General features: G+C 43.8%; 1 protein-coding gene across 1 annotated transcript in view; it reads left to right on the forward strand.

The window, feature by feature from the left end:
• Nucleotides 1-18,770, forward strand: part of pdia5 (protein disulfide isomerase family A, member 5) — an 80,653-nt gene extending 61,883 nt beyond the window's left edge. Inside the window, exons 13-18 of the mRNA XM_037790773.1 lie at nt 2,064-2,134; nt 3,341-3,504; nt 4,476-4,606; nt 9,282-9,352; nt 17,896-18,030; nt 18,113-18,770. Of these exons, the coding sequence (XP_037646701.1) occupies nt 2,064-2,134; nt 3,341-3,504; nt 4,476-4,606; nt 9,282-9,352; nt 17,896-18,030; nt 18,113-18,193 (653 nt within the window). The 3' untranslated portion in view covers nt 18,194-18,770. The remainder of the gene's footprint in view (nt 1-2,063; nt 2,135-3,340; nt 3,505-4,475; nt 4,607-9,281; nt 9,353-17,895; nt 18,031-18,112) is intronic.
• Nucleotides 18,771-19,665: the final 895 nt, after the last annotated feature.

The raw sequence follows: 19,665 nt of genomic DNA on the forward strand, positions 1-19,665 counted from the left end.
GATCAGCGCTGCCTAGTTTGACCATTTGATCAGAGTTCCCGAGTGATTGACAGCTGCCTCCGATGAATGAACAGCCAATAGGAACGCTCTCTCTCTGAATGACCTGTGATTGGTCAAAGTCTCCCGTCACGGGCTAGATGTTCTAAAGCCTGAAAACAGAAGTCTAGTTTTCTCTCAGAACACTTGATTTACAATATGCTGAAAGGTTATTATGGGATTTTTGCCCAATGATGCCAAAAATATACTGCCTACTGCAGCTTTAATTATGTTTACTGTTTAAAGGGACTGTTTGTTACTTTTTAAGCGTATAAATGTAGCGGGTCGGGACACATGCGCGTTCGCGTATGCGCGCTCGCGTGTGGCCGCTGCCTCTCCTCCTCTGCCTGCCTTCACTCAGACAGCGCACGCGTTCTCACGTACTCGCTCCACCTCTAGACGTGCATGCTGCTCACTCCACACTGCAGAAGAGTTAGTTTAGCTCTGAGAATATCTAGTGAATGTTCAGTGGACGTTTGTGCAGAAATAACTGCTGCAGCTCCTCCAGACCAACAGAGGTTTCCCGTGTCTTGTGAAGTGACGGGGCTCCGCAGAGAGAAACCTTGTCGTCTCGTTACCGACCGGTTGCCGGTGTCTCCCTGTTCAATCCGGCTGCGGGCGGAGGGAGACGAGTTTCTCGCTGCGGAGCCCCGCTGCTGAAGCCTGCACTGAGGCAGGAGAAGCAAACACAGCATCAGCAGTGATTCATGGAGAGACCTTGGTCTGGTCAGCTAACATTACTGCCAAGCAGCTGAAATATAGAGTGATATTGTGCTTTTAGCTGACGTGTGTCTCCTCACTGTGTTGAGCGATGCTCGTTCAGGTATATTTAGAGCGAGCAAGCACGAGCCTGACGCTGACTTTAGTTGATTTCACGGCCACAAGTGTCGCTGTTAAGAAGCATTTCTGAAGGTTACAAATAGTCCCTTTAAGTGAAAATCAAACAATCCTAAATAAGGTAATCATAAATCATAAGGTGCATAAATACAGGATAAATAGTGTGAGTCTTTCTTACATGATAATTCCTCTATTGTTTTTATCAGGCTCTATTTTTCACTTCTCTGCCAGGATAGCAAGCTAGACAGCTTTTTCAAATCACTCTTGTGAGGATTTCACAATTATCCTGATAATGGGAATTCACCCCAATCAACCTCTTGAGTGTTTTTTATGGTGATGAAATCCTGCATCATCCCGTCCCTATCTGAGAGTAAACTGTAAGACATCCTGCAACAGTTAGGGTGGGCAGGTGTCCCACTCTACGAGGGACTACACAGCATTTTTATCCCTTGTCCCACATTTTCATTGGCTCTAGTTTTCAAAAGTCAAACCTCTGCAGGACAGACGCTTTTTTAAAATCTGTTTTTTATCCGCTGGCTGTGAAGAAAGCAGGGAAGGCTGTCATCATGTTTACTGTCCATCTGAGCACACGTGGGTCAAGTGCAGGTTAACATTTCACCGTCTTTGCTACGCTACGCCCAACAGAGAACATTTAGAGTCACAGCAAAGTCACAAGTTGCAGATTTAGGCAGAATATGATGGAAACTAGCACAAAGAAAAAAGAAATGCAACTACAACAAAGACTATTTATAAGTGGGTGAAACTGATGGAAGAGGATTCTCAGAGTTCTTTTTCAATTTCACACACAGGGGGGAATACAACATGAAGCAACGCAGTTCATCTGAGTCTCATAAGAAACGTGCGTCCCAAAAAGAGATGTGCTGATCTCTGGATGCATTCTGGCAAAGCATAGAGATGTTTATTAATAAGCTAGATAGATGTTATATCAGAATTGTAGACTACCTCTCAGCCTTGTGTCCCACATTGTCCCACACAAACATACTCTTTCTCCCACATTTGATTTGTTGGGATCTGGTCACCCCTAGCAACAGAACATGTTTGGAGGGATTATCACCAGAAATGTTTGTTTAGTCTCGAGTTTTTAATAAGAACATTTAAAGAAAGGCTGATACATATCAGTTATCAGCTTCAGTAATCTCTAACGTGTGATTCTTATTTGACTCCTTCAGGGTGCGGACACTGCAAGACGATGAAGCCAGAGTATGATAAAGCTGCTGAGATACTCAACAAGGGCGCAGACGTGAGTTTCATGACTTGTGTTTACGTGCCGTCCTGTGTGTTTTCCATGATTTAATTTAATGTGCTCTACTGGCATGAATGTTGTTGTACAGAAAAAGAACAAGGTATAATCCTGATGCTCTCTGATGATCGTGCAGAGCTCCGCCGGTGTAGCGGCGCCTCGTTAACGGATCATAATAATCCCTCCTCTTGGCCTGGAGGTTTTTTGGCCTGATGCATGCTGGTCGCTGCGTCCTGCAGCTCGTCTCTCGATGTGTTTCTGATTAGTCGGGCGTGTTCCTCTCCTCTCCTCCTCGTCTCCTCCATCATGTCCTCTGTGGTAATCTAACCCTCCCCAGCCAGGGGCAGGGCCTATAAAACTCCAGCCTGGTGACTCCAGCAATTATCTCATCGGTGAGCGTCCCCCCGGCCCGACGCTTGGCCCCTTCTCTTTCCCGTGGCTCTCTGCCCGGCGCTGGAGGTCAATGGGAAGAGCCTGGCCATTATCTAATATGGATGGACCCTTAAGACACAGCGTGTCATTTATTTTTCTCCTCCGTGCTTCTCTTCTCTGCTCGTCTTACTGACGCAGAGCTTTAATGGTATTTACACAACACAGAGTGCTCATTTACTAAAGGTTGAACTTGTTTCTGTGTTAATTGGTGTCATGTAACTGGTTAGTCTGTAAGGGACCTCGGTTGGTCTAATTCAGGGGTCAGCAACCTGCGTCTCTTCAGCTCCTCTCCAGCGGCTCCCTGTGGATTTATAAACATGGAAATGAATAACTGTGTTTTGTTTACATTTTCATTTTTATCTATCATTGTTGTAGGTCTATGGTACGACGGTACGACGGAGTATTAGGGCCACATTGAGGAGAAAAATTAATCTGAGATTTCAAGACTAAAGTCATAATATTATAGAGTAGTAATTTTACGTGTTATTTTCTTTTTTTCTCGTTAAGTTATGACTTTATTCTCGTAATATTGTGACTTCATTCTGTAAATCTCAGATGTTCTTTCCCTCAATGTGGCCCTAATACTCCGTAGTACATTGTCTCTTTGGCCCTCACTGCATTAGACTTATATACTATATACTGAGACTATAAACTGACTGTGTTACCTTCATCACAATGATCACATGTTTTGCGGCTCCAGACAGAAGGTTGCTGACCCCTGGACTAATTGGACAGATCACGTGACTCACAGTAAGGCTTGTTATTTGTCCACAGAGTCCCGGTGTGCTGGCGGCGGTGGACTCCACGGTGCACAAGGCTGCGGGGGATCGCTTCAAGATCTCCGGCTTCCCGACCGTTAAGTATTTCGAGAGAGGCGAGGACAAATACACGCTGCCACACCTCCGCAGCAAAGACAAGATCATCGAGTTCATGCACAAGTGAGTCGCACACATTTAACAGGCACCTCCAGCACTTCTTAACCCTCTGAGGTCTTCATTTATACATATCTTCTTAAATTCACCTTTTAAAAGGTTACTAGGGCTGTCAAAGTTAACGCGTTAACGCAAATTAATTTTAACGGCACTTATTTCTTTAGCGCATTAATGCAACTTGTGATTTTAGGTTGTAGCGGCTCAGTTTTAAAGCTAGAGTGAAGATCCTGGTATCATAGTAAACTATAAAACCTGATGAATCCATCGATACCAACCATGTCATACTAGCTGGTCATGAAGGAGGTTAAATAACGCTCCTAACTGTCATGTCCATTTTCAAAGGGGTCCCTTGACCTCTGACCTCCAGATCAGTGAATGTAAATGGGTTCTCTGGGTACCCACGAGTCTCCCCTTTACAGACATGCCCACTTTATGATAATCACATGCATCCTTCAACATCAAAGTGGTGTTCATTTGTGGAGATTATCTTGCTGAACAGAACATGTCAGTATCATGAAGGTGTGTTTGCCACAGAGCTTATTTTCTGCAATAATCCAAAACTCAATAGAACAATCCGATTGGCTGTTAGTGGAGGGAACCAGGGAGATGCTAACTTCCTGTTGGACTACAGAAATACGTCATCCCTGCCGTAAAGGTTTTAGTGTAATAGTTTAATGTTTGGAGAGGATCAGTGTGAAACCTAACGGACCTGTGATGACATCAGTCCAGCTGTGGCAGTTAAAGACTCCATAAAGTCACAGTCTGCGACCAGAGGTCAACAGACATCATTAATATGAGGCTGACGTAACGCCTCATTAGTGATTATATACATGTTCCCAGGTTTCTTTCTCAGAAACAAGAAGTTAAATACTATACTGTATATGTGTACTCTAGTTCTATCACTTCCAGTAAATGTAAAGGTGTTTTTCCCTGTGCGTAGGACTCATAATAAACTGTGCTGTGTTTCCTGTGTGCAGTCCTCAGGCACCTCCTCCACCAGAGCAATCCTGGGAGGACAAGCCCTCCAGCGTCAGCCACCTTGGATCGGAGGATTTCCGAGAGGCGCTGAAGAAGAAGAAACACGCTCTGGTCATGTTCTACGCTCCCTGTAAGAGCTCACACTGATTCACATCACTCCTGAAAGGCTGTTTTCTAATAAGCACAAACCGTTAAACTGCTGTGTCGTACACAGAGCCGCAGTCCTGCTCCGTTGGACTTGTTGGTGTGATCATATCCTGAGTTTAAATCAGTGCGCTGATGTAAACCACGAGCTGTCTGTCAAGCTCCTCATCACGCAGTGTATATAAACCCCACCTAACCCACGGGGAGACTGAGCAGTGATTCACAGGACTCAGAATAGATTTATAAAAGTTACAAAGAAAGATCAGATTTCAGAGTTTCTGCAGGAAAACGTGACATTTAATAATCCAGCTTTATGGTTATGATGGACTGTATGTCTGAATTCATCTGTTCTCAAGGTCAGTATTTAATACTCTAATCAACATGGGAGTGGACAAATATGCTGCTTTAATGTAAATGTATGTATATATTGATTATTATAAATCAATTAACAACACAAATCAATGACAGATATTGATCCAGAAACCCTCACAGGTACTGCATTCAGCATAAAACAATATGCTCCAATCATAACATGGCAAACTGCAGCCCAACAGGCAACAACAGCTGTCAGTGTGTCAGTGTGCTGACTTGACTATGACTTGCCCCAAACTGCATGTGATTATCATAAAGTGGGCATGTCTGTAAAGGGGAGACTCGTGGGTACCCATAGAACCCATTTACATTCACTGATCTGGAGGTCAGAGGTCAAGGGACCCCTTTGAACATGGACATGACATTTTTTCCTCGCCATAATTTAGAGTAAGTTGAGAGTGTTATTTAACCTCCTTCATGACCAGCTAGTCTGACATGCTTGGTACCGATGGATTCATCAGGTTTTATAGTTTACTATGATACCAGTATCTTCACTTTAGCTTTAAAACTGAGAAAATCACAAGTTGCGTTAACGTGTTATTATCGCGTTAACTTTGACAGTCCTAGTAGAAACATTGCTCAGCATTAAGAGAGAGGTGACATCATTTAATCATTTAATGTTAGTTCAGGTTCAGTTTTGCAGATTTGAGGTTAAAAGTTAATAATCCAAACCTTTGTTAAAGATCAGATTGTTCTGTCTGAAGCATCTCGACGTCTCAGCGAGCAGCTGCGTCTCATCAGACGCTCTATTAGACAGCAGCGCCCTCACTGATAGACAGCAGGATGCAGATGGGGAGGGGGGGGTGATGTACATCTGGAGCGTCTCTTTGTAGAAGGAAGACAGCAGCAGCCTGACGTTTTGAAGCCCTCATCAGACACAAAGGCCAGAGGTGCTCATGTGTGTGTGTGTTAATGTGTTTGTGTGTGTGTGTGTGTGTGTGTGTGTGTGTGTGTGTGTGTGTGTATTGATAATTAAGAGTTCTTCACTCTGTATTCCTTCTGCATCGGTGTTGTATCTGAGAACTCAGATGAAGAGTGTCATAACACTGAGTCCTTACATCTTTAAAGAGCGGTTCAACGACAGAGACTCCAACCTTTCTCTGCGTGGACGTCTCATTTAGAACGAGAGTTAGCAAGAGACAGAGATGAGACGAAGGGGCTCGGTGTAAACTCACCACTCATCATCAGATTGTGTGTCACACTTTCGTTCCCGGAGCAGAACTCGGAAACTATTTAACTTTGGCACTTCAAATGTGGTATGACGGTTGACAGTGTCGTCTAGTTGAGCCTTTTGGGGGTTTAAAGTCGAGGGACCCTGGACTTGAGGAAGGTGAGCTAATAACTAGCTAGATTGTGCTCAATAGACTAATTCCATTAGTTCCTAAAGGGCAAAACCTTTGGCCCCACTTTAGTAGGGGTCAAGCAGTGAGCGGGGGGGGGGTATGTGAATGTGTTTAAGCTACATTTATTAATCGGAGCATTCAATAATCACTCCTAATCAGCTGGGGGAGAAGCACTGACCTCGAGGGTTGGCTCAAGATATTCTAAACTTAAAACTAGGGCTTTCAAAGTTAACACGATAATAACGCTTTAACGCAACTTGTGATTTTCTCAGTTTTAAAGCTAGAGTGAAGATACTGGTATCATATGAAACTATAAAACCTGATGAATCCATCGCTACCAACCATGTCATACTAGCTGGTCATGAAGGAGGTTAAATAACGCTCTAAACTTACTCTAAATTTTGGCGAGGAAAAACTGTCATGTCCATTTTCAAAGGGGTCCCTTGACCTCTGACCTCCAGATCAGTGAATGTAAATGGGTTCTATGGGTACCCACGAGTCTCCCCTTTACAGACATGCCCACTTTATGATAATCACATGCAGTTTGGGGCAAGTCATAGTCAAGTCAGCACACTGACACACTGACAGCTGTTGTTGCCTGTTGGGCTGCAGTTTGCCATGTTATGATTGGAGCATATTGTTTTCTGCTAAATGCAGTACCTGTGAGGGTTTCTGGATCAATATCTGTCATTGTTTTATGTTGTTAATTGATTTACAATAATGAATATAAACATACGTTTACATAAAGCAGCATATTTGTCCACTCCCATGTTGATAAGAGGATTAAATACTTGATAAATCTCCCTTTAAGGTTAATTTTGCTTACTTTTGTAGTTTACACATTTTTATCAATGATGGAGAAAAGACAGTTACTACCTGACCGTCTCTCTGTAGTCTCTGTCAGTAATTATGAGGAAGGAGAGGTAGAGAGAAATGAGAGTGGCAGGTGTCGTTATGGACATCAGAACTACCTCTCAGCTGCTGCTAACAGCTGGATGCCAGCAGGTGTGAGAACTGAACACTGAGCGGTTCCGGTGACCCGGCTGGTCGCTCTGCTCTCTACATGTGAGTTGTGTTTTATTTTTGATATATCCGTTTCCAGAATTGCGACAGAACCTTTAAAGGTTTAAAGGGCGTTTAATGTCGCAGCTAAAAGGGTACTTGAGCAGGAAATGGATTTGTGAGCGGCTCAGCGAGGCGGCTCTGAAAAGGATGCAGTCAGTCAGAGTTGATGTATAATTGAGCTGAACGTAGAGTTATATCTGTGGATGTGAATGCAGCAGTAAAAATACCTAATTATAGCTGGTGGCCACCATCATTTACAGCAGGATCAACAACTGGATATGTTTAGCTTTGTACATTTTCATTATATAATGATGCCTTTTAATACGCTGTTTGGGTGATGTACTACATAGAACATACTGTCTCTCTACATATAAAGAAACAATTCAACCAGTTTGTTGAGGAACTTAAAGGGACTGTTTGCAACTTCTTACACGTATAAATCATTCCGGGTCGGTGTCTCATGCGCGCTCGCATGTGTCTACGCTGTTCAGACTCAGACTCCAACACAAACTCCAGTGAAGCACCAAAACCTCTTGGTTGTATCTAGTGAAGCTGTTAAACAGTGTTGGCCGCGGTCGGAGGACGCGGGGGAGACCGTAGCTTTGGTCTCCAGGACCGGAGTCTCTGCTCCTCTGCTCCTCTGCTCCTCTGCCTGCCTTCACTCACACACCGCGCTCCTTCTCTCTCTCTCTCTCCACCTCTCACGTGCATGCTGCTCACTCCACACTGCAGAAGAGTTAGTTTAGCTCTGAGAATATCTAGTGAATGTTCAGTGGACGTTTGTGCAGAAATAACTGCTGCAGCTCCTCCAGACCAACAGAGGTTTCCCGTGTCTTGTGAAGTGACGGGGCTCCGCAGAGAGAAACGTTATCGTCTCCGACCAAAACTCCGGTGTCTCCCCTGTTCCCTCCGGCCGCGGTCGGGAGGCTGAGGCGGGAAAAGCCAACACTAGGATCAGCATTGATTCATGGAGAGACCTTGGTCTGGTCAGCTAACATTACTGCCAAGCAGCTGAAATATAGAGTGATATTGTGCTTTTAGCTGACGTGTGTCTCCTCACTGTGTTGAGCGATGCTCCTTCATGTCTATGTAGAGCGAGCACAAGCGCCAGCAACAGGACGCTGACTTTCGTTGACTTAACGGTCATCAGGTGTCGCTGCTAACAAGACATTTTTGAACCTCCTCTACAGTAGCTCGCTGAATATATCCCATCCCACCATCAGAGTTAGCATTAAAATCTGCCAGAGATAGCTTGTGAGGAAAGATGCTCCCACATCCTTTCTCCTCTTTGACCCAGACTGATGGACGAGTGATTTAACCCTTAACTCTGTACATGAAAGCTTCTTGAAAAATCTATTTGTCACCACAAGAGGTGTTCTTGTCTTTTCACTTTCCCCGTTTCCAACCGCAGCAACAAGAAGAACTGAGTACTTGATTTTAGCAGCTAAAGCGTCTACAGGAAGTCACAACTACTCATCTCAGTTCTTCTAGTGTCTGACTGCATAAACACGTCCTCGTCTTCTGAGAGACACGTAGCTAGAGTCACAGATTTATAGCTGCCACACAGCTCCATGTGTCCACCTGCTGGAGGTGAAGCTGCTGTCTGCTGTTGTGGTTCCTAGTGGCAGCGGTGTGTTAGTGTAAGTATTGACTTCCTGTGTGTGGACGGCTGCTGGAGCAGAGCGAGGTTGCGTTTATGACGGCAATAAAGAGATTTACAGCCTCTCGTAACATGCGAGTGAACCACCTCTAATGTGGCGTTACAAGGGGGTGTGATGCTTTATGAACGTGTTGGAGATGATAAATGATGTGTGCAGGTGATTCAGTCTGTAGCATGTTGATGTGTGTTAACCTCTCCGTCTGTGTGTCGTCCTCTCGCAGGGTGTCCACACTGTAAAAACGCTGTTCCTCACTTCTCCACGGCGGCAGAGCTCTTCAGAGAGGACCGCAAGGTTAGTGCTGCTGTTATACACATATCGATTACATGCACACATTTACAGCGAGCGCTGGTGGCGGTGGTGGCGGTGGTGGTGGTGGTGGTGGCGGTGGCAGGCTGACACTTAAAGGAACAATACTAGTTTTCTGTCATGACCTGCAGTTAGAGGAGAGGATCAATATTGATCTGTGTTCAGTGAAATGTTAGAGCTGAGACGTGTTTAGTGTAGCTCAGCTGGAAGAAGCTGTTGGCCTCTGTTAAGAGGGAAAAACACGCTTTCCAATAATCCCAAACTGTCCTACTCAGGTGTTGTATTTAGAGGTTTTCACTTGTCCAAAAAATCTGTGCCAAACCCCAAAAACACCTGGAAATGTAGTTCCCGGAACCGAACCGGACTGGGACGGAGACCCATGCAGAACCGAGAAATGTTGCACTCAAACTCAGCCGGGAGACACAGATCCACATTTATCAGCTGATCGCTATTAACAAGTTCATTTAAGGGCTGTCAATCGATCAGAATAGTTAATCATGATTAATCATGAGCTGTCTGTCAAGCTCCTCATCACGCAGTGTATATAAACCCCACCTAACCCACGGGGAGACTGAGCAGGGATTCACAGGACTCAGAATAGATTTATAAAAGTAAAAAAAAAAGATCATATTTCAGAGTTCCTGCAGGAAAACATGACATTTTATAAAGCAGCTTTAGAGTTACGTGGGACTGTTCTCTAACTGGACACATCTGGCCGACTGCAGTTCAATTATTACTAGGGCTGTCAATCGATTCAAATAGTTAATCCTGATTAATCGCACGTTTTATCTGTTCTAAATGAACCTTAAAGGGAGATTAGTCAAGTATTTAATCCTCTTATCAACATGGGAGTGGACAAATATGCTGCTTTATGTAAATGTATGTATATATGTATTATTGTAAATCAATGAACAACACAAATCAATGACAGATATTGATCCAGAAACCCTCACAGGTACTGCATTTAGCATAAACAATATGCTCCAATCATAACATGGCAAACTGCAGCCCAACAGGCAACAACAGCTGTCAGTGTGCTGACTTGACTATGACTTGCCCCAAACTGCATGTGATTATCATAAAGTGGGCATGTCTGTAAAGGGGAGACTCGTGGGTACCCATAGAACCCATTTACATTCACTGATCTGGAGGTCAGAGGTCAAGGGACCCCTTTGAACATGGACATGACAGTTTTTCCTCGCCATAATTTAGAGTAAGTTTGGAGAGTTATTTAACCTCCTTCATGACCAGCTAGTCTGACATGGTTGGTACCGATGGATTCATCAGGTTTTATAGTCTCATATGATGCCAGTATCTTCACTCTAGCTTTAAAACTGAGCCGCTACAACCTAAAAATCGCACTTTGTTACAAACACTACACAACACAAGGTGACATAAAGGTCTTAGCTGTTTTTTAAAGGCGTCAACAGAGACCACAGGCACATGGTCATATCTGTACTGGACTAAATCAATATCAATCATGTGACTCTGGGTGAGAAAGTAAACAGTCTTATTTCCCCAGATGCATTCCTGAAGCCTGCATTCAGAGGGTTTGATGATGTTGCATAATTATTTCCTACAACATGGACTTTTGATTCTGTTTGTAACGCAGTCAAATTTCATTTAAAATGCTCAAATGTCACAACATTTATAATCAATTCTTCTGTTCTCCACGTGCGTTTCCAGCTCCTCTGAAACGTGTCCGTCGGAGTGATTGCAGCCTCTCACGGCGCTCTCTCAGTGTCTGATAAAGACCTTTAAACAGAAAACTCACCAGCTACAGACTTTAGAAGGAGTCTGGACACTTAGCTAAAGCCCACACAGTCTCATTAAATCTCCGGCACACTTGTTGGTTTTCTGGGGTTACTGGAGGTTCATCCAGTCACAACAGGACACGCCGGTCCGCCATCATGTCTCCTCCCTCTGGACTCGTGTCCTGACGCCCTCCCACTTCCTGCTCTTCCCTGTTAAAACCCTCTGACTGTTTCCAAACCACCTTAACTGTGTGACTCACACTCTGGTAACACTCACAGCTACGATCTATCATCTCAAAGTGACTCTCGCCTTTATAAAAGCATCAGATTGTTTCCTCTTGATTTCATCTTTTCACTGAGATGCTTAATGTTACAGCACATCGTTCCGGTAGTACTCAGGCAGCGTTGCTCTCTCATTTGTTTGGAATTTGTCAGAATCATTGTCAGATGGTGTGAAACGGTGACGTCCTCCTCCACCACTTAGTCATCCGTTTGTCTGAGGCAATCCGCTGTAACATTTCTCCACAACATTAAAGATCCAACACATGATCTGGAAGTGTTGTTTTTGTGTGTTGCCTTTCAGCTGCACTCCTACATTAACTCTTAGAGTAAACACTGAACTACATCATCAGCCATACATCTACAGTATGTCCTCCTAAATATATAAAACCTATGTCAGGGCTCCGGACTAAAGGTACATTCACACCAAGCACAAAGCCAGCTCGTCCCATGGCGCAATTACATATAAAGTTAATGCAAAAAAGCGAATAGATGCGAATTCGCACCGGGGATGCAAATGACGCAATGGTCGACAGACGCCGCTTTGTTTCATGTACGTATCATAACAACAGCTTGTACACCGATCAGCCATAACATGATGACCACCTGCCTAATATTGAGTAGGTCCTCCTGACCCGTGGAGGCCTGGACTCCACTAGACCTCTGAAGGTCTGCTGTGGTATCTGGCACCAAGCCGTCAGTAGCAGATCCTTTAAGTCCTGTATAAGTTGCGAGGTGGGACCTCCGTGATCGGACTTGTTTGTCCAGAACATCCCACAGATGTTCCGTTGGATCGAGATCTGGAGAATTTGGAGGCCGAGTCAACACCTCCAACTTGTTGCCATCCACATGATGTAAAAGAAAACGTGACTCATCAGACCGGGCCACCTTCTTCCATCGCTCCGTGGTCCAGTTCTGATGCCCATTGTTAGGCGCTTTTGGGCGGTGGACACGGGTCAGCACGTTCAACCCTCACCAGTCCCCATACGCAACAAACTGCTCCTCACTGTGTGTTCTGACTCCTTTCTATCAGAACCAGCATTAACTTTCTCAGCAGTTTGAGCTCCAGTAGCTCTTCTATTGGATCGGACAACACGGGCCAGCCTTCGCTCCCCACGGGCATCAATGAGCCTCGGGTCTGACCCTGTCGCCGGTTCACCGGTTCTCCTTCCTTGGATCACTCTTGGTAGGTCCTGATCACTGCAGACCGGGAACATCCCACAAGAGCTGCAGTTCTGGAGATGCTCTGACCCGGTCGTCTAGACAGCACTATCTGGCCCTCGTCAGAGTCACTCACATCCTTACGCTGGCCCTCCTGACCCTGGCCCATTTGTTCTGCTTCCAACACAAAGTTCAAAGTTCAAAATGTTCACTTGCTGTCTAATATATCCCCCCCACTGCCAGGTGCCATGGTAACGTGATAATCCATGTTATTCACTTCACCACTTCACGTTTTGGTCACATGAGGTTGGTACGGGTTACCATGGTTACACGTCTCCAAACGGCAAGGAGACTCTCAGGAAGTGACGACGTAAATGACTGCTCAGTGTGTCTGAAAAGATAAATACTGCTGTTTATTCACACGAAAGTGAACGATAGTACACATGTTGAGTATGTAGTGCAGATGTGTGATTTCAGACGCAACCTTTGACTTAAGGTCCAACAAACATGAGCTTCCTTGATGGAGCAATAATTCTGAATAAATGACCAGAGAAACAGAAACCATTGAGACACTAGCCACCGAGTGGAAAACAAGTATTGACTTAGTATTTTAAGAGATAAGTTGGGACTCTCAGAACAGTCAGAAATGTTTGTTTTTAACATTCAGTATCAAGCGGCCTCAACAGCTTCAGGCCGTTTGGCTCAGCTTCAGCAGCTGGATGTTTGGATGGAACCAGGAGACTGTGGAGGTTATATAACATCTCCTTCCTCTGGCCGGTGGAGGTGTGAAGTTGTGTTTGAGTCGTGTTTCCTCAGCAGTCCTCTCTCTATATTTATATAAAGAGTGTATTTATTGTACCGGGCCGGTGTTGATCTCCGTCTATTAGCTGCCCTCGCCTCATTTACCAAAGACAAACAGCAGCTAAGCTCCGGCTTTGAAGACGTAAACAATTAAAAGTCCACATTGTGTGCTGTGTGACAGCGGGGGGGCTGTGTACACCGTTTGTTCTGGGCTGTTTGTGTTTTATAATCAATAGCAGCATTAAAGGGAAACATTGGCTGCTTGTTTCTGTTGCTGCTGTAATAAGAAAAGTGTTTCATCTGAGAACTTTGCCCAACGTGACCTTCCTCGGTTCCTCGGTTCCTCGGTTCCTCGGTTCCTCGGTGCTACTGCAGTACAGCAGGGTTCATTTCATTAAGGAGAACTAGGACTAAACATGTTGGTCAACGACGATAATGAGATGATAACAAGATGGCACTGATGTCATTAAACACCAACTGTGACCATATCAACGACTACAGCAGCACACGATGAGCTCAGTCAGGAGGACTCAGAGTCACTTAATAGCTTAAGATAAAGTTAATAATGACGACAACGGGGCTCGGGAGAAGAAACCAGGCAATATAATCTGATGACTAAAGCAGTTTTTTATTAACTAAAACAAAACTAAAAGTTAAAGTTTTCTTTGACTAAGATGAGATTAAAATTCCTTTTAGTCAACTAAAACTTGACTAAAAGACGATGGATGCATCGTTGAGGATGAGTAAATATAATAAAAACTAATAAAGATATTTGATACAAGACTAAATAAAAACATATCCGACAAAATGTGACAAACCTGTAAACGTTAATGTACAGAACAAAAATATACTGCCCTGACCATGATGCTAATTATATATATATATATATATATAATTATATATAAATATAATTTTATATATATATATATATATATATAATTATTTATATATATATATATATATATATATATATATATATATATATATAACTCTCCTATATTATATATATGTCATGGAAAAATCTAAATAAAATGAAAACACTATTAAAAATCTAATCTAAATAAAGTAAACATCTAGAATAATCAATCAAATTATTAGTAAATTTACAACTAAATACTAGCTCCTCCATATAGAATGTGTGTTATATTTACATTATATATAATTCTTTTAAAGAAAGTCTTTAAGTGAACCGTGTACAAATCATACAAAAATCCCATAAATAACTACTATAAATATAAGAATATTGTCCAATAAGACTGGAATTAATGTCATTTATTGTCTTTTGAAAGAAGTGTTGAGTTCGTTGCCTCGGTCAGCCTGCTGTGGTAATTCACTGTTTTAATTGAGGCCTGTTGTGGCTTCTCAATATGTATTTAATACAGCGATAAATAAATAAATAAAATAATAGGGAGAATGTGTTGTAATATTTGTTTCAAAGTTACATCGTCTGTCTTTAATATAACTGACACCGATCAGTTGAAATATTCCTTGATTTATCCAGTACCAGTCTGGTAGACCGGCTCGGGGAGGAGCTGGTTGTGTGTTTGTCAGTAGAGTTAGATGAGTGCGTGACGCTGCAGCTGGTCCAGTAATATAATCTGCTGCTCCTCAGGAATGCAGCTACTGGATCGATGACATGATGCGCGGCTCCTCTGTCACTTCAAGGCTGATCAATAACGGAATTGGCTGCAGACCTTTTGAAGAACAACGAGCGTACGGCTTCATTTTCTGCTGTCAGTTCACAGCAACTCTGATTGATGACACAACAGGGACGAGCAGTTCGCTGGAGTCGGTAGTTACAGTACCGGACGTCCCTCGACGCTGCTGCTGAATAAACACAGCCTGCAGCAAGTCTGTGAAATCCTCTTGTTTTAGGAGGCCTAGTTTAACCCGCTGAGACCCACAATAGAGCTGTTTGAGTCTTCTTTCAGGGGGTCCAGGAGGTCTTTAGGAGGAGATAGCAGGTCAACATGAGTCACGTAGAAGTGATGTACCTCATGTGGAAGCTGGAACCTGGAGGTTAATTTGAGATAGTTTCATATAATACCAGTATCGCACTTTTCCTCTGCCTTTCTTTCGAACATTTTCCTTACTTTTTTTGAAACTTTTTTCAGACATTTTTCGACAATTTTTGGAAATTTTCTGGACTTTTTTTTAGATTTTTTCAGACTTGTTTTAAAATATATTTTTCTGACATTTTCCGGACTTTTTTTTGGACTTAAAAAAAATAAATAAAATAATTCAGACATTTTTTTTACTTTTTGGGGGGGGGCATTTTTTTCCAGACTTTTTTTTTTTTTTTTTACATTTTTTGGCCATTTTTGGACTTTTTTGGTGCCAATGGATTCATCAGGTTTTATAGTTTCATATGATACCAGTATCTTCACTCTAGCTTTAAAACTGAACCTGCTAAAGCCTCTGAAAGACAGTAAAGTTGGTCTTAACAGACCATAGAAGAAGAATACCCCTTTATAAACTCCGTCTTCGAGGACTCTATTTCCTCTCTTTGTGAACCACAGTGTTCTCATCTAACAATGTGTTGGTGTTTATGCAGATTCTCCACATTTGAGTATTTACATGAGGGAGAAACAACAAGAGGCTCTTGTATTTTGTAATTAGGACAAGAAGTTTGGAGCGTCTCCTCGCGGTTGGACGCTCAGACAAAGTGTTTTCCTGCCGCAGCAGATCTGTCATCTCCCACATTCAGCTCCAGTAGTCAGACGGACGCCCGGCCATTATTTGACGGTGACGAGTTCAATGTGCAGCGCTCAGCAGCAGCAGCAGGGTGACATTTCAGCTGTCCAAAAAGGACACGCTGAGTGCTCCATGTATCAGCGACTGAGGCGGCATTTACGCCTCATCGGGGCGGCTTGTCACTAATCGATGCGGCCGCCTCGGAACATAAATCTCTCTTGTTGTTTTTTATGTACGAGTGATTGTTGTGGGATTTTTCCCTCCGCCGCCCAACGCTTCAGTCTGTCGCTGTGACCTGGAGAGAAACTCTAAATCTGCTGTTGAAGCCGCCGTCGTAAATGAGCGTTTTATGTTGATACATATCGAGCTCTATTACATCCTCTTGTGTACATTCTATGTAGTATTGATCTACAATTATAATAAAGTTTATTTGTTCTGAAAATATAGCGAGTGCTTAAGAGACACTGAAACAATAACTAATTGAACCAGAGCAATAAAAACGCCGGCTGTGTGTGAATTAAAGTCATCGTTGCAGAACAATAAAACGGAAACAGAATAGAATATGAGCTTTAATAAAGCTGCTTTCAGAGGCTGGTAGGAGGCGATAGATGGTGCAGAGCAGACGAGTAACCACATTAAACTTCTCAACTTCTCCTCAAACATAGATTAAAGAAACACGGCTTTGTGTTGGCAACAATCTGGCAAAGAATCTATTCTCTCTTCACAGCCACCAGACTCCATTGAACAAAACAGTCATTTTACCTCTCAGAACAGGAGAGTAGCTGGTCTACCACTTTGGTGTTTTAAAGTCTGTGTAAAGCAATAATAAATCTGCATTCTGGGTTCGTCACATCACAGAAAGAGTGTTACTAACCACCCAGCCAAATGTGAATGATTAAAACAAATCAGCAAGTATATAAAAGTAGCTTTCAAAATCATGTAAAAGTCATCAGTGTTGTCTGCTCTGAGGCGCTGGGGGGGGGGGGCGCTGGGGGGCGTGGCGCTGAAGGCGCTGAAACCTGAAACCTCTCTTAACACATCCATGGCTGAAACAACGCCCACAAGCGGGGAAGGTGCAGGACAGGATTCCTCAGTAGCGGCGAGCGAAGAGGGAGGAGCCCAGCGCCGAATCAGCGTCCGACGGGTGGATTGGGGAAATGTGGCGTACGGAACACCGCTTGCCCGGTGTCGCTCGCGGGCCTGAGTCCTTCTGACTGAGGCTCAGCCTGCGGACGGTGTGAGGCCGATAACAGCCCCCCGTTGCGCAGTCTGCACAACGGGGGGCAATAATTGTGTCACAATAACACAACCAAACTAACCGATGGAGGCAGCGGTAGACCAGCAACTCCTGTGTTCTGTGAGGTAAAATGACTGTTTCTGTGAATGGAGTCTGGTGGCTTTGAAGAGATGTGAAACCCCCCCATACTTACTACCATTCCCACATCCTATTATATCATCTTGAACAGTTAAACCAGCTATTTTAAAGAGATATACGTTGTTTTATACGCGTGTTATTGAAAAACATATACACATGTTAAATACTTTATAAATGAGATCTAATAAATGTATTTATGTGGAGTTACCAGACTGAACGTACGCTGTCCTTCATGTTAGATTTAATGTTATAAGTAGAACGATAAGAACATTCAGGCTCCTTCATGTGGCTCAACGGTGAACTGCAGATATAAATGTTAAATAAAACACATTGGAAGAAATTCTGACCCTAATAGAATGTCCTGCGACCCACCTGTGGGTCCCGACCCAGTGTTTGGGACTCACTGCTCTAATGTATGTTGTATTATATCTGTATAGGTGATTTCTCTCTCTGTGTCTCCTCAGATCGTGTACGCCGCTGTGGACTGTACGAAAGGACAGAACAACGAGCTCTGTAAGCAGGAAGGAGTGGAGGGCTACCCGACGTTCAACCACTACAACTACGGCAAGTTTGTGGAAAAATACAACGGAGATCGCGGGGTAAGTGTCCGGACAAGCCGATGTAATGTTTAACCATGTGAATCTGTAGCGTCTCTGACTCTAACTGTGCGTCTGTCCTCAGGAGGCGGGCTTCATCGGGTTCATGCGCAGCCTGAGAGGACGAGACCAGGAGAAGGTGGTCAAGAAGAAGGAGGAGCTCTGAGCTGCACTGCACAGTTGGTCGTTGCACTGTGACCCTTGACCCCGGCGAGGGCCCAATCAGCACTGACGTGGGAGACTCGACGACCTCAGCGAAAGGCTATTTTTTTATACGGTGGCGATGACGTTTGTAATAATACCGACAGAGTTCCTGCAGAGACTTCACGGAGATTCTGGCGGGCTGAAAACACTCTGACTCAAAATGATTTTTGTTTTTTTTTTGCCCAAACACTGTGACTACACATGTGGAAGCTACACCCTATACTTTATCTATGCAATACGGACCCCCGCTGGGCCCTGTGGGGGGGCTCTGGGACGGACGGACACCCTGGTGGTGGGTGGTGGTGGTGGTGGTGGTTAAAGGTGGAGGCTGCACTAGGGTCCTGATCCAGTCCATCAACCTGTCTCTGGAAGGAGACGCACACACCTGTTGGTTCTTTTACCTTCACGTCTCACGTCCAGAACCGTCCAGAATATTAACTCTCAGGCCGAGTCCACACGAACACGGGGTTCATGTAAACAACGTTTCTCCTCCTTCCTTCTCAAAAATAAATCTCTGTCCAGACGAAACCGCAAAAACACAGTTGACCCTTCCTAAGTCCCGCCCCTTTTGGCTCTGTGCTCCAGCTGACAGGTCCAGATGTTTAAAGCATCAGTTTAATATGATTAAAAAAAGTTATTTTTATAAAACGGTTGCTATATCGTGACAGTAGTGCATGAGACAGGTAATCTGAAAAAAAAATCATGTTCCTATGTGTCCTCCGCCAAGTTCTGGTCACATGACCGGAGCACAGCCAACAGGAACGCTCTCTCTCAATGAAATGACCTGTGATTGGTCAAAGTCTCCCGTCACGGGTTAGATGTTCTAAAGCCTGAAAACATATTTGCCCAATGATGCCAAAAATATAAATATATACTGCCTACTGCAGCTTTAACATGCTAGATATCTGGAATGTGTCTGTGAGGCGTCAGCGAGCGTCTGAGCAGCTCACATGACGCTAGAGCGCCGATGTGCTAGTGGCGAGCCAACGCTGATTTGCTTCTGATCTGGGGCTTTATGTCGGGGAGCAGAAAAATCCGGGCTGAAGTTGTGCAGGTAACTATTTTGATAAGTGATTAATCTGATTGCAGTTTCTTAAATGTGAATATTTCCTGGTTTCTTTCCTCCTCTGTGACAGTAAACTGAATATCTCTGACGTCATCTTGGGTTTTAGGAAACACTGATCCACATTATTCACCATTTTCTGACATTTTATAGATCAAACAACTGATCGATTAATCAAGAAACTAACCAACAGATGCGTTTCAGTCCTACTCTGACGTTGTGAGCCAAAAACTCCATTTTCCCCGTCGACACTGAAATTGAGTTTCTGAAAATATTCACCCTGGAAGCTTCCTTGTCCAGTGCCCTAAAACGCCGTTTGGGTGTGGACGAAAGCCCAAAACGCATAGACATATCTCCATCTATAACAATAC

Source organism: Sebastes umbrosus, chromosome 13 (genome assembly GCF_015220745.1).
Source record: "Sebastes umbrosus isolate fSebUmb1 chromosome 13, fSebUmb1.pri, whole genome shotgun sequence".
In the NCBI taxonomy this organism is placed as follows: domain Eukaryota; kingdom Metazoa; phylum Chordata; class Actinopteri; order Perciformes; family Sebastidae; genus Sebastes; species Sebastes umbrosus.